At 37.7% G+C, this 14,540-nt stretch overlaps 1 protein-coding gene across 6 annotated transcripts in view; it reads left to right on the top strand.

Moving 5' to 3' along the window:
* Positions 1-14,540, top strand: part of GLCCI1 (glucocorticoid induced 1) — a 57,060-nt gene that overhangs the window by 29,275 nt on the left and 13,245 nt on the right. For 3 of the 6 annotated variants that reach the window (XM_062605086.1, XM_062605085.1, XM_062605089.1), the window contains 2 exons: positions 7,047-7,160; positions 10,089-10,241. In XM_062605086.1, coding sequence (XP_062461070.1) covers positions 7,047-7,160; positions 10,089-10,241 — 267 coding nt within the window. Of the gene's footprint in view, positions 1-7,043; positions 7,161-10,088; positions 10,242-14,540 lie in introns of all 6 variants that reach the window. The other 3 variants (XM_062605084.1, XM_062605088.1, XM_062605087.1) reach the window with 1 other exon arrangement.

Raw genomic sequence — 14,540 nt, 5'->3', positions numbered from 1 at the left:
CTTGCATTCCAGTGGTGGCAGTAGCCTCATTTTTAAAGATGAGGACCTTGGCCAAAGAAAGGTCAATCCAACAAGGGTTGTCTGTTCCCATCTGACTGAGTACCTGTTATGAAACCCATCATAGCTCATTTATTAGTATATAGGCCTTCAGTTGCCTGGATGACTTCATCTGCCACTGTGAGGAATCACTCAGAATCACAGATTAAGTGCCCAGAAATTAGTGCAGAAGGAGTTTTGTGTCTGAAAAGTTTTGGCTTAAGCATTGCCTACTAGCACAAAGGAATTGTTGCAGGGGTAGAAATAGTGCCTGTATTTCCAGGATAATGCTTGTCTGGTTTTACTGGGAGACTATCCTTCATCATCTGGCAGTTCCCTATCAAGTTCTGCAACAAGCAGCTTTTCTTCACCACGGTGCTTGTGGCTATCAGTGATAATGAAACCTTCAGCATGTGAGCAAGTCTCTACCATTGGATAACTGACCCATTGTGCTAGGCTGTCACCCTCTTTATGGACTGGCCAGAAGAGAAAGGTAAACACGTAGCCAATGGGTTTCGTGGTTCTTTTCTGACAGAATGCAGTTTTGGAAAAAATGGGGTGCGCGGAAAGGAATTGTTTCCATTCAAATTTTGCAATGGTTGTTCATCCCAAAACGTGCCTTTGTCTTCTCCAGCTTATAGTTCTTCCCCTTCCTCTTTTTTCCTTTCTTCATTTTCTCAAAACATTTTTCTTGCCTCTTCTAGTTCCTGAGGTTCATAAATAGTCCTGGTGTCATTCTGTGTGCATTATCCAGTCAGTTTCTCACCTGCCTTCCCTTACATGAGTTCCTACCCAGTTCTCTTCCAATTTAGTGTCTGTTCTGTCTCTCCATTGTTTAGCTTCTATTTCATCCCATTCTTTTTCCTTTCCTTCATCTGTAAGTCATGGTTCCAGCTCCTCTGCCTGGGTATTCAGTGCCTGTGTGGTGGGTGTTAAGAGTTTGTTCAACATCAACAGTATCTCTGCACTCTGTTTGTACCACAGTGATTGCAGTTTCTGGAAGGAGAAATTCTCTGAGGCAGTTCTATTCAAACTGTAAAGCCCACTAGGGACAGAATTACTAGCAAACATCCTGCCATGTGGAAACTGAATTTTTTTTGCTAAAGTTTCTTCAAATGTAGAGATTTTTCCAAGGAAATAGAGGGACACATTTCCAGCATAAAGGACACCCAGACAAATGTTTGGCTTTTTCTTCCAAAGCCTTGGACAGCAGAGGCGACCAGGTAAAAAAGTTATAATAGTGTGTTTAAGCACATAAAATGGTAACATGATTTCCCTCCCCTTTCATTTTAATGTCATTCTTAAAATAACTTTCATACTTGTACTGAAATCTCTGATGAAAGGGGGATAGAAGAGCTGAATGTTGCTGAATGTTCCTCTTCAGAGGAAATTTTACAAAGCTATAGGCGGATGAAAACAAGAGCTTAAGTAGTAGAAATAGAAGTATATCACCTCTCCTGGGTGACTGCATTTGTTATGAGTAGCATAGGTAACAGTAGTTATGCTGAGCTCAGCGTTTTGAATTGTTTTCCATAGCATTTGACAGTAAACAAGTAGAGAGCTGTTTACAGTTTCCGTGGCTTGTTTTAGCATTTTGGATTCATGTTTTCATGGTCCAGCAATTCACTGAATTATTCCTAGCATGTATTTTTTTTTATCATCTTGATACTTGTAAACTAGCCAAACACTTGTATGCATAATTTTAATTGGCTTTGATAAAAGAAGATTGAATGTGCTTTGAGGTTTAAAAAACCTGTTTTTTCCTTGGTGAGGTTGAGACCTACTACAATTAATAGTACGTGTTTAATACAACTGGGAATTATTTTTAAAAGGTTTACATTTAGTAAACCTAAAAATGCATGTATAAACTTAAGATCCCAAGCAAGCAAATGCATTCTGTATTGCCACATAAAATAAATAATTTACTTTGGGTAGCTAAAGATTGTTTTGCCCTTGGGTTGAAATAGCTGGGTGTCAGGATTGAAGCTGTCTAGCAGTGAAATAGGCAATGATTGCTTTCTTGTCATGGCTCTATTAAAAAATTTAAAACTTCCCAGCGCTCAGTATGGACTTTGTAAGGATAGAATATATCTTTTTGTCATCTAACAAAATTTACTTCTTAATTTTTAATTTATCCTGGAGGGTTCTTCTGCTCCTTATTATGAAGTCTTGAATATAACTTGTTGTAAGATAATGCCAGACAGCTTTAACATTATTTTAATAGATACATGTCTTGACTGGGAGATAAAGATTGCTGGACACAGACCAGGTAGCGGTTTCAACCACTGGTATTTTTTTCCCCTTTCAACCTGAATTGTTAGCTTGTATTCTGTTGAATAGGACCAGTTTTAGTTACAGTTCACCCTGAACTGGAAAACCCCAGGTTTTAAAACAAATAGATTTCAGTTTGTGTAGGTTTTTTTAAAAATGAGTATTTCAGCTGATTTTTCACTTCCCTTAAGCACCTCTGGAGGCTGTATCTGTTACACTGACTCCAGCAACCCCCGGCTGGAAGGTCCGTTTTGCTCCAACAGACTACATGAAAAGGAGAATCAAATATGAGAGCTTGCACTTTTTATGTGCTTTCACACACCAATTGAAAGATTATATTCAAAGGTTTAGGGTGAATTTCTAATGCTTGTTTTGCTCTTTTGACCTACTGTTTATTAACAACTGGTTCATGAATGAGAGATCACTCTCATTAATAAGGAGTTTGGCTTATTCAGCAGTAGGAAGTGAACATGTTGTGTAGCCTGATTTGTAAAAATAAAACCTGTTAAGTGGTAAATATTAATGAATATTTGGACAAGAATGGTGAGATGTGACATGTTCCTTCATATTAGTAATTTGAATCTACATTTCTTCAAATGCAAAGTTATCAGGGTGCTCAGATTATTCCAGTGTTGTAAAGAACAGGGTTAATTTGCTTATTCCTCAGGTGTGTGCCATTACATTAGACTGCATGCATGTTACAATTGGTATACAGAAGATTCATATTTATTTCAAGTACACTTCTAGCTGTAAAAAAATCCAGCAAGCAAAAAATATACTTATAGGGTTCTTTCTAACTTCTTGTTTAACAATCTTTGATGGTCATCGTATAGGGGGGCTACAGGATGGATGGAGTCTTTCTGATACATCAGCAACATTGCAGGGAGCAGTCACTGGAAGAAGAAAGGCTGAAATCTTCCTTAATATTTTGAAATGTTCACAGATGTATGCTGTGTGCTCCTGCTGTCATATGGTCACATGAGAGTACTTGCCAAATGTGAATAAAAAAATACACTTTTGAAACATACTACCATACATGTTTATGCCTTACAGTATAACATAATAATTTTAAATAATTGTATTTGAATGTTGGAAGTAGGGTTCGAACTATATTTATTCCTTGATGAATTCCTTGATTTGCCCCCCCTCCCCTTTTTTTTTCTTTTTGTTAGCTGTATCCTCTAAGAAAATTCTTGTATGAGAACTTTCAGCTCACCTTAAAGCTAGGTTACATGGGGAAAACATTTGAATTGGTGTACTAAAATAGTTGGCACATTTTATGTACCTCAGTGCACATATGTTCAAGGCTAAGGGTTTAAAGTCTTCAACAACTGGATGCTTTAAAGGCTACCCATTTGATCTTTTTCTGATGGTTTACATGTGTCCCTTAGTATGACTGTGTGTGCCTCAGTCACCTTCATTCTCAGTACTTGTGTGAGGGAAATGGTGTCCCAAACCCTTTATGTTCTTAGCTGCCCTGTTAAAATTGAGTTTTGTTACTGCACTTTTTTTTTCTTTTCCTCCCAACATAGCACATCCTTTCTTTTCTGCATCATCTTCCTAACTGAAATATCTGTATTCCTGCCCTGGATGGAATTCAGTGTCAGAGTGTATCTACACCATTGTAATGGCTGGATCTTCCAGTAGATGTTTTCCTGATACCACTCACTTGGCACCATTTTCTTTGGACAGCAAATTCTCTGGCTCCTATTAGTTGTATCATTTGAGTGCCCAAGAGAGAAGCTGCTTCTTTGAGATACTTGGTAAAACAGGTGCCATCAAGGCATATATTATAGACTTCTTCCTCACTATGCAAGTTATATCTGTTTTCCTAGGATTAGTGTACCTCATACCTGTCTGCAGCTCATTTTGGTTATGTTTCATGCTTAGATTGTGCTTCTCTGATGCTTAGGAAGAAGGTGAACTTCTAGGAAGTTAGCACAACTACCTCTTCCTGTCAGTAGTAATGGCTTTCTTTGAGTTTGAGGTGGAAAATACTTGGCAATAAAAACTAACCTTATAGAGGAAAAAACACTGTTTGGGTTTCAGGATTAGCTTTAGTAAGTGGCAAATTTACTATGGACTCTCCTTGGTGAAGAGATGGAGAATCGTTTAATTTGACAGATTGATCTGCTCTTGTACTCGGTGTCAGTGCCTGCTTAGTGTGGCTGCTCTGAAGCTGGGTTATCTGTGCTGGGAAGCCTCTGTCCTCCATGTATGGAGGATGGATAAGAAATAGCAGATTCATTTTTAATATGGCCATCCTTAATTTCTCTTTGGTTTTGGTTTGTTTTTTGGTTTTGGGTTTTGTTTTTCTGATAATATCTGCCACATTATGGAAAGCTAGGGTCCTTCAAATTCATGGCCGAGGACAGGTAATCTGAGAAGGCCTTACTTGCATTGCATGTTTGCCTTAAGTGATCACATCAGTTCCAGATAGAGAGATGAAAACTTGAAGAATCTGTTTCTCCCCAGTGACCCCAGAAGCCTTTTATTTCTGTTACTGTAAAGAACCTACTGACTGCCAAAATACACATACTCTTGAGGTAGCCGAGAGAACCTCAGATTCCAGGGCCTTATGATTCCTTTCAGGACATCAGAACTCCAAGGTTTTAGTCAGCCTAGAGACATAGCAGCCTATCAACGCTCTCCCATTTAATGCTTTCACTGTCCAGATTTTACAGTGAGAGGCTATGTTCTCAAAGATTTGCAGGCTGTTTACAACAGAAATCAGCGAGCCAGATCTCGGGGGTGGAATTGTAGAGATCTTTTTTATAGCATGCTCCTGAGGAAAGCTCAGAAAGCCAGATTTCATTTAAATAAAAAAATCCAAACCCAACAACTTTTTAACTAGAAAGAAGCACACAGCATCAGGGAGAGACAGCAGAAGTGAAAGATACATATACAGTACTCTCCCTGCTTTCTGATTATTCTTGTGGCAGCCATCTCAGTCCGCAGCTCTTTTGTTCTGGGCCTCATTTTTCTCTTCTGTTTTTAAGGTTTTTTTTAAAGGGGAAGATGATTGTTTCCCTGTTCTCCCTATTCTCCAACACTGATATAAGACACAAATCTTACATGGATGTAACCAGACTGGTTATCTGCTGGCTTTTTCATCTCCCTATAGAGCTGGGCTTCCTAATTGCCAGTACTCCTACAGGGAGGATGAGGAAGTTCCAGACAAATTTTATATATATATTTATTTTTTTTTTTCTTTCAGGGATGAGCTATTTCTTCAGACTCCGTCAGGGTTTCTTCCAATATGGTGCCTGAGTTGCACCTTTCCATAAGAGATTAGTCTAAAAAAAACAGATTTAGTTCTCTAAATCTAGCTTGTCTGTGTTAGAAACTCAGTCCTATTAGGGTTCTGTCTTTTTTGATATATTCCAAGGCCCTCTTGTAAGTCTGAAGTGTTTATCTGTTGCTGAAAAATCAAAGTATTCAGCCATTTCTGAGTAGCAGTTCTCTGAATATGGGTAACAAGCTGTGCAAGATTTGATGTGAAGCCTTAAAGGTGATCCTTCTTTTATGAGTGATACCAGAAACATCACAAAGTCCACAGTCTGGAGTAAAGCTCCATCCAAACCTCTTCACCAAGCACTGTCATCTCTGATGCTATGAAGAGTGATGTGAATTGATTCTCTATCACAGAGTTGCTTTACAAGAGCATTGGTGTGATATATTTAACTACTTAAGAGTTAACCACAGAGTGTATGTACTTGTAAGGTGTCACTCAGAAGGAGAGCTTACTTTCTAGGTGATTAAGTTCTTTGAAATATGAATTCCATACACATCCACTTCTCCTTACTTGCCCTTCAGGTTTTTAAAAAACTGTATTTCTGGCTGAGTTAGAAATGAAATGGGGCCATGCATGCTTTGCCTTGCATGCCAGTGTGCGGAGCATATGGGAGAGTGGGACTTGAGCCCAGAGGAAAAAATTATCCAGTCTTAAAGAAGTGTCTGTACCTGTTGTGTGAATTTGCACAGTCTAAACTTCTGAGACAATGCTCATAGGGGTAAATACTCTTTTTCATGTAGATATTATCCAGGAGGAATAAATAAGTGGATGAATCCCTAAATGAAATACTTTGGTTTCTTGTTAAGGGGCAGGTCAAATGAATAATGGCTTTAGTTGCATTTGACATTTAAAATACGTAACTTTGGATTAGACTTCTTTGCAGCAGACAGCAGAAAAGAAAATTCCGCCTGCCTGAAGGAATCTGTGATAATTTAGCCTGCAGGGAAATGCTATTAAATGAATTAAATAAGTTCTCCAAGATGAGCAGTGCATATTTGTTGCCAGTTGTTTGTGAAGGCTCTTTGCTTCTATGATGAATTATCATTGGGAAACTTCTGTTTGGTTTAAGGTTAAATAAATTAAACTGTAGGCTTCCTAGTCCCCTGTTTACACCAGTTATAGGCCAGAAACTGCTACAGATTGTCATTCTGACTACTTTTGTTTGCATCAGTTATTACAGTGCTTGTTTGTAAATGGGGAAGTTCAGTGATTAAACTGAGCTTGCTGTCACATTCAGGCTGGTGAATAGGGCATATACTTTGGAGAAAGTATCTAATAAGCAGAAGAAGCTTTAATGCTCATGTTTCAAGGGAGGGCAATCACATATGTATTTAAAATCCCCCAAAGAGGACTTAAAATTCTGTGATTTGCTTTATATGTGATGATTTGAACAGTTATCCATTCGATAACTTACTGTCACTTCACCTGAACTTCTTTCCAGCAGATTGCCAAACTGAGGCAGCAGCTTCAGCGCAGTAAGCAGAGTAGTCGTCACAGTAAAGAGAAAGAACGTCAGTCACCTCTCCATGGCAACCATATAGCAATCAGTCAGACTCAGGTAAGTAGATAGTTCCTTGTATTAATAGCCTCCTACCTTATCAGGGTTGGGTGAATAGAGTGCTGTTTCTTCCTGTCTTTCTTCTGTTTGTTTTCTGATGTGGTACACTGAAATGTTTAATAACCCAATACCATTGCATCTTCACTGAAATGTATCTGATAGTCATCATATAATAAAAGAAAGAAGGGTTATAGCAGGGTATGGCAAGATAGCAACTAAAATATATTAAGGTGCTGTAAAAGCACTTACAAGACTGCATTTCCAGGAATACATGCTTGCTTCCAAGTCTAATTTTTGTGGTGTGCTTTCGGAAGTGTCTGCTTCTCTGGAAGGTCTTTGCTTATCAGTTCTGCAACCCAGTTTCATCTGAGCTAGTTGGAAAAAAAAAAAAAAAAAGTTAAAGAAAAAGAAGTACCAAGGTTTGGCAAGCCAACAATTGATCAGTCTTTGAGCAGCAAGCAGAACACTAACGGTCTTATTACGAACTGACTTGTAATTCACCTTACCATGTATTTATCAGTAAAAGACAACAGCGCTCTATCACCAGATATATGAAGGAAAAATCTCATTTCAGTGTCCCACTTTAAGAATTTTTTCTGATACTTTGCTTATTGTTCAGTTCCCGGCCAGAGAGGCAATTTCTGCATGACATCGAGGCAAACAGTATTGTGGTGTTTACTTTCTAAAAAAATGCAGTAATTCACCTTGAATTTAAACTCAGCTGAAACCAATGCTTGTCACAGTACCCCATCCCTAGTGACTGGTGACTAGAGGAGCTATCAGACTACAGGATAGAAGTCTTTTTCTTCATGGTTTTGTTTAGGAAAAACCTCTTGGTTGTTACGGTAGTCCAGAATCATCGTCAATGCAGACTCTTTTCTTCGAGCATAAGAGTTTGTGGTTATTATAGTACAGTTGTTACAGGATATTTTGAGAGGTTTCTAGGATATTAAGTGGAAAAATTGCTATCATCACCAGCCTGTTCTTGTTCCAGACAGACTTACTGTAAAACCTCCATCAGACATAAGCTTTAGAATGCAAAATGTGTCCAGATTATGTTGATGACCATTCTCATGTTCTGTACCTATGGACATTGTGATGTCAAGACTTCTCTCCAGCCATCAGTCTGTGGGTTTCATATCTTCCTCTCTGAAAGGTTAAGATAAGTCTCCTAGTGTGTCAGCTTCTGTTTTCTGTTGTCTTATTGCTTACCCATTTTTCAAAGTGATGTGTGAGTTTAGGCAAATTTTAATACAGCTGGGAATTTTAACACAGGCTTGGCTAAGACAAATTTTGTTTTCAGGTCATTTTTGTTATAAAAATTTGCCTGTGCTCTGAATATATCAGTATTCCTCTAATTATAAAGATGCTGACACATATGAAGAATGGCTTTGGACAAATTACCTGGCCAAATTATCTGACCATGAAGCAGATTTTCAGCAGGCTGCAATGGAGGGTGTCCCATGTAGTGTCTGCTCTAGCCATTACTAAGTGCCAGTGAAACCGAAACCCAGTTACAAGTTCTAAAGCCCAGGCAAGGTTCAGGCAATGACTTTGTGAACCTTAAGCCACTTGTAGAAAGCAGTTAATCATGTCTCATTTGACAGTGCAGACATTTGAGTCCTGATTAAATTTCACCTACAGTGGATCCTTAGCTCGGACCCCATGTTACTAACAGGCCACTATTTGAACTCCTGAAATGTTGATTCTGTCATTGTATTTCCTGACTGCCTTTTTAAAATAGCTAGTGTTTTAGAAAGAAGAAGTTGAGCTGTGATAACTGATCCTTTACGTTCCTTCTGTTTGGATAAAATCTCGTGATTAAAACCTAATCTCGTGTTGAAGGCATACAGGAAATTGGTATTATTCCTGAAACTTTTATGCCTCTATAACAAAGGATCCCAGTACCTTTTGCAAAGAAATGGGTTTTGCTTTCCATATCTAAGTAACCTGTTGCACATACCACTATGTATAGTCACAGTAAAAACAGTTTTTGAGGCAGACCGAAAGCCACGTAGGATATATGCTTTGAAGGAACATTCTTTAGTACTTGGAGCTCACTCTGTTATGGCTTGTGTTCTCTGACAAGGCTCATGAAGTTTTCGGTTCTGACACCATTGTGGGAAGCCGTTGTACAGGCAGTGTGTTTTGTCAGAGAATGCCTCTACACAAGTGACGTGCAGCTTTGGAGCTGCAGGACAAGCATGCGTTGGCAAGTGAACACTGTTCACGGTTGTCAGTGTAGGTACATCTGTGCTATGTTGCTGCTGCCAAGGTAAAGCTTTTGAGGTTGGCTGCGCAAGATGCACATGAACTCTTGTGCGTGGGTCCTGTTGGTAACAGAGCCCCACCCCAACAGTTTTTTTCTGAAACCATATTTGTGTTAATTTATGTTTGATCCTTAAAGTGATATCTTTAGAGGTCTTTGACTTAAAGTTCTGAAAAGCCAGAAGCTAATGAAATTAAAGGTTCTGAATGACTCCTTTATTTTTCGTTCACTAAAGCCAACCAAAAGAGAATAAAAGTGCATTAAGTGAATATTTCAGCTGAGTGATTAAGCATTAGGAATGTTTTCGAAATCCAAACCCTTTGGATCCCTGTTAAACCATCAGTGCCCTGTGTGTTCCCCATCCCCCTTATGCAAATTCTGTAGTCTGTACATCTGGAAAGTACATATGGCTGCCTACTTACTGATAAGTGAAGTACTAGACTGCTTTTATTCTAGGACACTTCTTTGAGTTAAGTAGAGGTGATTTTAGTGGCTTTTGGTTTATGCTAGCATTTCTTTTCATTTAAATTTGCCAAGTAAAAATGGTCACCTAGAAGGCAAAATTAATACACAACTTCTTAGGGTTTTTGGTACACATCTTAGACTTTTGTCTTTATTCCATTTTCCAACTTCAAATTGTATTTCTCTTTACCTTCTAGGCTTCTATTTCCAGATCAGTCCCTATGCCACTGTCAAACATTTCAGTGCCAAAATCAACTGTTTCACGTGTGCCGTGTAATGTAGAAGGAATAAGCCCTGAATTGGAAAAAGTATTCATTAAGGAAAACAGCGGAAAAGAAGAAGTATCGAAGGTAAGCTTATATTAACATGTTTATAGTTGTTTTCCCTTCGTAATCTATAAACATGGGAAACCTTCCTTGTGGCTGAAATTAAAAATCATTTTCTTCAAAGAACTGTTTGAAAATTTTGTTTGTGTTTTAGGGTGGTGTTTGGATTTTTTTGTTGTTGTTTTTATTGCTTTCTTTTTCATTTTTAAAGGGCTTCTGGCCAAACATACTTTGTTTCGAATGCCCTTTTTGCGGCAAACTTGAAAGTTTTTGGATGAAAAGTAAGTGAAAATTTAGATTCTTCAGGCCACAGTAGTAAGTAATTAGAGACCGGGAGATTAATTTATTTGCCTTGTTTTGCATTCTTTTTCTTAGGCAATATTTAAATTTCCTGTGCTATGCTCTGCTTTTTGGTTTTAATGTTTTTCTTCCATAAACTGAATGTGGACCATTTTACTTCCATGAAACCACTGTGGTATGTCATGGGAGATCTCCATGTGGGAAATGCTGATGGAAGAGCAGGCTTTGCTTATGTGGGAGAACTGGAGCATTGGAATTGCTGTTGAGGAGCACTGGGGTGCTTAGATGACACTTAAAATGGGAAATACTTGGTTTACAGCTACTGTTCCCAAAATAGCCAATAAAATTTTCTGCTGTGGAATAAGCTACCATTTCTTCTAATGTTCTCTAAGATGTAGGTTCTTTTCGTGTGAACGGTCATGCAGTAGCAATTCAATGTATAAGCCAAGCTGTAAAACTTCAGTCGGAGATTTAAGGTTCCAAAAAGTGGTATTTGTAGTTCTTCATTTCAGCAGTAAACTTTAAAAGTTTTAGAATAGTCTTGGCTTCTCCAGAGACTTAGTTGTGTGGACAAAGCAGTCTTAAGAATTAAATACTGTAGTAGTAGAAGTTGTATGCTAAATTTGCTTTGCTAAGGCTGGCTCATCCCTTCAGGAAGGGGTGTGTGTTGTAACAGGGGACTAAGGAAAAAAAACAAACACAGAAACCCAAGGAGAAACCCCAAATCAATAAACCTTGTTGGACCATGTCCAAAAGAGTATAAAAAGGTATGTATTTCAGTGCCTCCATTGATGTTGCTTCGGCTAGAATTGTACTGTCCTACAGTTAGAGGACATTTCATTTATTATCAGACAAATTATCTTCGTAAATGTTGTCCTTGGGCTCTAACAGCTTATTGCTTGGGATGCAGTCTCCTAAATTACTGAATGTACTGGCTGTGATCCAGCAAAACAGTTAAGCACATACTTAAGTGCATTGTTGGACTGGGGCCAGAGGTGCTCAGCAGTTTATGCAACCAAGGCAATAGTGTACCCTTCCTCCAAACATCTAGCTGGGGGAAGTCTTCAAACACAAAAGAAAGTCATAAATTAGACATTCCTCTTGAAGTCAAGTCCATCTTTGTGGGTAGAGGGTTGTTTCCTGCTATGTAACTGTTGATTTCTGTGAAGTCTAGTCCAGTGGGACCTAAAGTGAGAATCCTAGCACTGTCTTTGAGCTTACTAGATCTCATAGCTTGCTTACAGAAGATCATAACAAGAGTAATTTACTCAATCTTACAGCTAGTGAACTTTCTCCTGGTACAATAATTTAGCTTCTTTTTAGCCTGGAGGAGTTGGAAAAGCTAGGTTAAAGGTTAGGAGTTACTGAACAAAAGATCAACCATAGGAAACCAAACTTCATAAATTTTATTTCTGCCATTCTTTCTTGCTGTATTTTTAGAAAGAATTTTAAAATAGCAGTCAAAGGTAGTTGGTTGCTGTGGGTGATGTGTGAAGGATAAATTATTCTAAAGACTTGGTTATAAGATTAGGGTGTATCTAAATTTTCAGGTGGTTTCTTTTAACAGGTTTCCGCATTTACTTCACAGTTTTAACAGTGCATGTTCAAACCTTCATTTTCATGTGATCTATCCAGCTGCATAAAACACTTTATGCATGATTGGGCATCTGTATTCGTTTACCAGGGAAGGTTTGGGGAATAACATGCAGCCTGCTAAACACATGGAGAAGGAATATTACCTGTATTTTGGGTACAGCTCACTACCTAATTTTTTATTTTTTTCTTCAAATGTGGGCACTATTCCAGTAGCATTCTGATTCCTTCCATTTCATTTCAATAACCATGTTTGCGCTGTCCAAAGTAAAATAAAATGCATTTTAGTTCAGTTAACTTTTAAAAATTTTAGCCTAGTGTTCCTAAATTTTTCCTATTAGTCTCTCATCTCTTCAGTATAAACTTGTGATTTTAATTTATTCTTTTTTTTTTACCTGCTTCTTAGTTCATACATTAAAATAGGACTAGATATAGAGGACAAAAATAAGATTAAGGTTAAGTTTTATGGATAGATTTATGAATAATACCTGAATTGCTTTTTTTAAATTTAGCTCCCAGTTAAAAGGGGTAACCACTGATACTTTCTTGCCAGTTTCATACTTCATTGCTTAGTCTTCAGATACACAAACCAGTTTAGTTTAGTTTTTAGACTTGTTTTGGTTTTGTAGGGTATGATGTTACATACTTACTGCTTTTCTTTTTGCTGACTTGAACTTTTGTAATCCTACTTTAAAAATGTATAAATTGATTTACGATATCTCTTCTGACTTCGTTTGTTTTGTTGGGTTTTTTAACACTGTTTTTTTCTTAATATTTTAATGATAACTAATTGTACTTTTACAATTTCTATAAAAGGAAGAATAATCATTTAGACATTAGTCTTATTTTTGTGTTTCATAAAGATAGTTGATGATACATTAATGTCATTATGTCATTACCTTTTAATAATTGACCCTAACGTTTAGAGGCATTGCATTGTCAGTGGTCAAAATATGTCAAATATTTAATTCTTTTCAGTTTAGCCATGTATATGTGTAATTTTTCAGATCATTCATCTTGCTTAGTTAGCTGCAGGTGTTCTTCTTTTTTCTTTCTTTCGTGAAACTGAGGTAAAGTTGGCTGGTTTGAATCACTTCTTAATCACCTCTTTCTCCTCAGGTTTATTAATAAACTTTAAATTCATTTTCTAATGCATTTATTCAGAGATCCTGGATATATTTTTCCTTCCTCTTTTATAGCTTGTTAACCAGCCTTCCAGGAAATTGTGATGGCATGTCTGTGTTCCCACCTTGTAAGAGGCATGCCTCCCAACTTGTAAGAGGCAATCCGCTTTTTGTGAAGTAGTGGCAGGCTTTTGTTCTTTGTCTCCTTGTGACTCCACAATGCAAACGTTGAAGACTTGGGTACAATAAGGTGATGGACTTACTGTAGGGAGTGGGGGTAAGAGGCGTTCCCTCTTACAGAATATATTGCAAAATAATGAAAAACGCCCCTTAGCAGGACGCAGACAAGTTCATGCATCTTCTATTCAGAAAAAATCCCCAACCATCACCAGAACTGCCTTTCAAGTATACTGAAGTAATTAGAAATGAAGCAGTTTTGATGGACTATCATGCAGTATAAGTAAAAAGATAAATGTGTTTGATTTCCAGTGCTGCTAGAAATAGCAAGGTGGTTTTATGTACCTGTCAGAAAACTTAATCCTGTAATAAAGGACTTTTTCTAATTTGTACAGATGGAGAGGATCCTCACATCTTCAGATTCTTCATCTGAAAAGTCTGTTTTTTCCCAAGTGTTCCTTCCCACGATACATTATGGTTTTTTGCACTTGCACCTTACCTAATGCATTGATGACTTCATTGATGCTAGAAGGAAGAAGCAGTTTCATATATCTGCCTTTGTGTTCCAGAGAACAGTTTTCAAATCAAAAGCATCGAACGCTTTGCTCTCAAGAAATTGTCTCCCAAGTAGACAGAAGGCTTGTTAAGAACAGATTAGTTTTAAGGCTCCCATTGGTACATTATATCATAGCAGCATTCTTGATGCTACTAAGTAAGGGTGTTCTTGGTTTTTTTCCATTAGAAAGATCGATACTGAAAACAAAGTGGTGAATTTTAACAGTGTATTGAGAAATGCATGCTCTTGTCAAATTGAGCATTTCAATACCTTTGCAGGGAGATGATGGTAGTATGCAACTGTGTCCTAGAACATACTGTCCCACAGGGGTTGGCAGGTTTCTTGTCAGAATGCATTTGGCATAAATATAATATATGACTGGACACTCTTGTAAAGAAACCCCAAAACCCAGCCTATAGAACACAGTAATTTCTAGTTGGTTTACATGCATTGAGCATTATGGAAACTAATAGCAGCTGTACCAAATTAGTTGCCCTATTTCTTATGTTGTAAGGTTATGAGGATTTTGGTTTTTAGAATAGCTGAGACATGACTCATGGTAAGTAACTCCTA

This window comes from Pezoporus occidentalis, unplaced genomic scaffold (assembly GCF_034315485.1).
Source record: "Pezoporus occidentalis ecotype Australia unplaced genomic scaffold, CSIRO_AGI_Poc_V1 ctg9, whole genome shotgun sequence".
NCBI lineage: Eukaryota > Metazoa > Chordata > Aves > Psittaciformes > Psittacidae > Pezoporus > Pezoporus occidentalis.
This window is presented reverse-complemented; position numbering and strand designations above follow the sequence as displayed.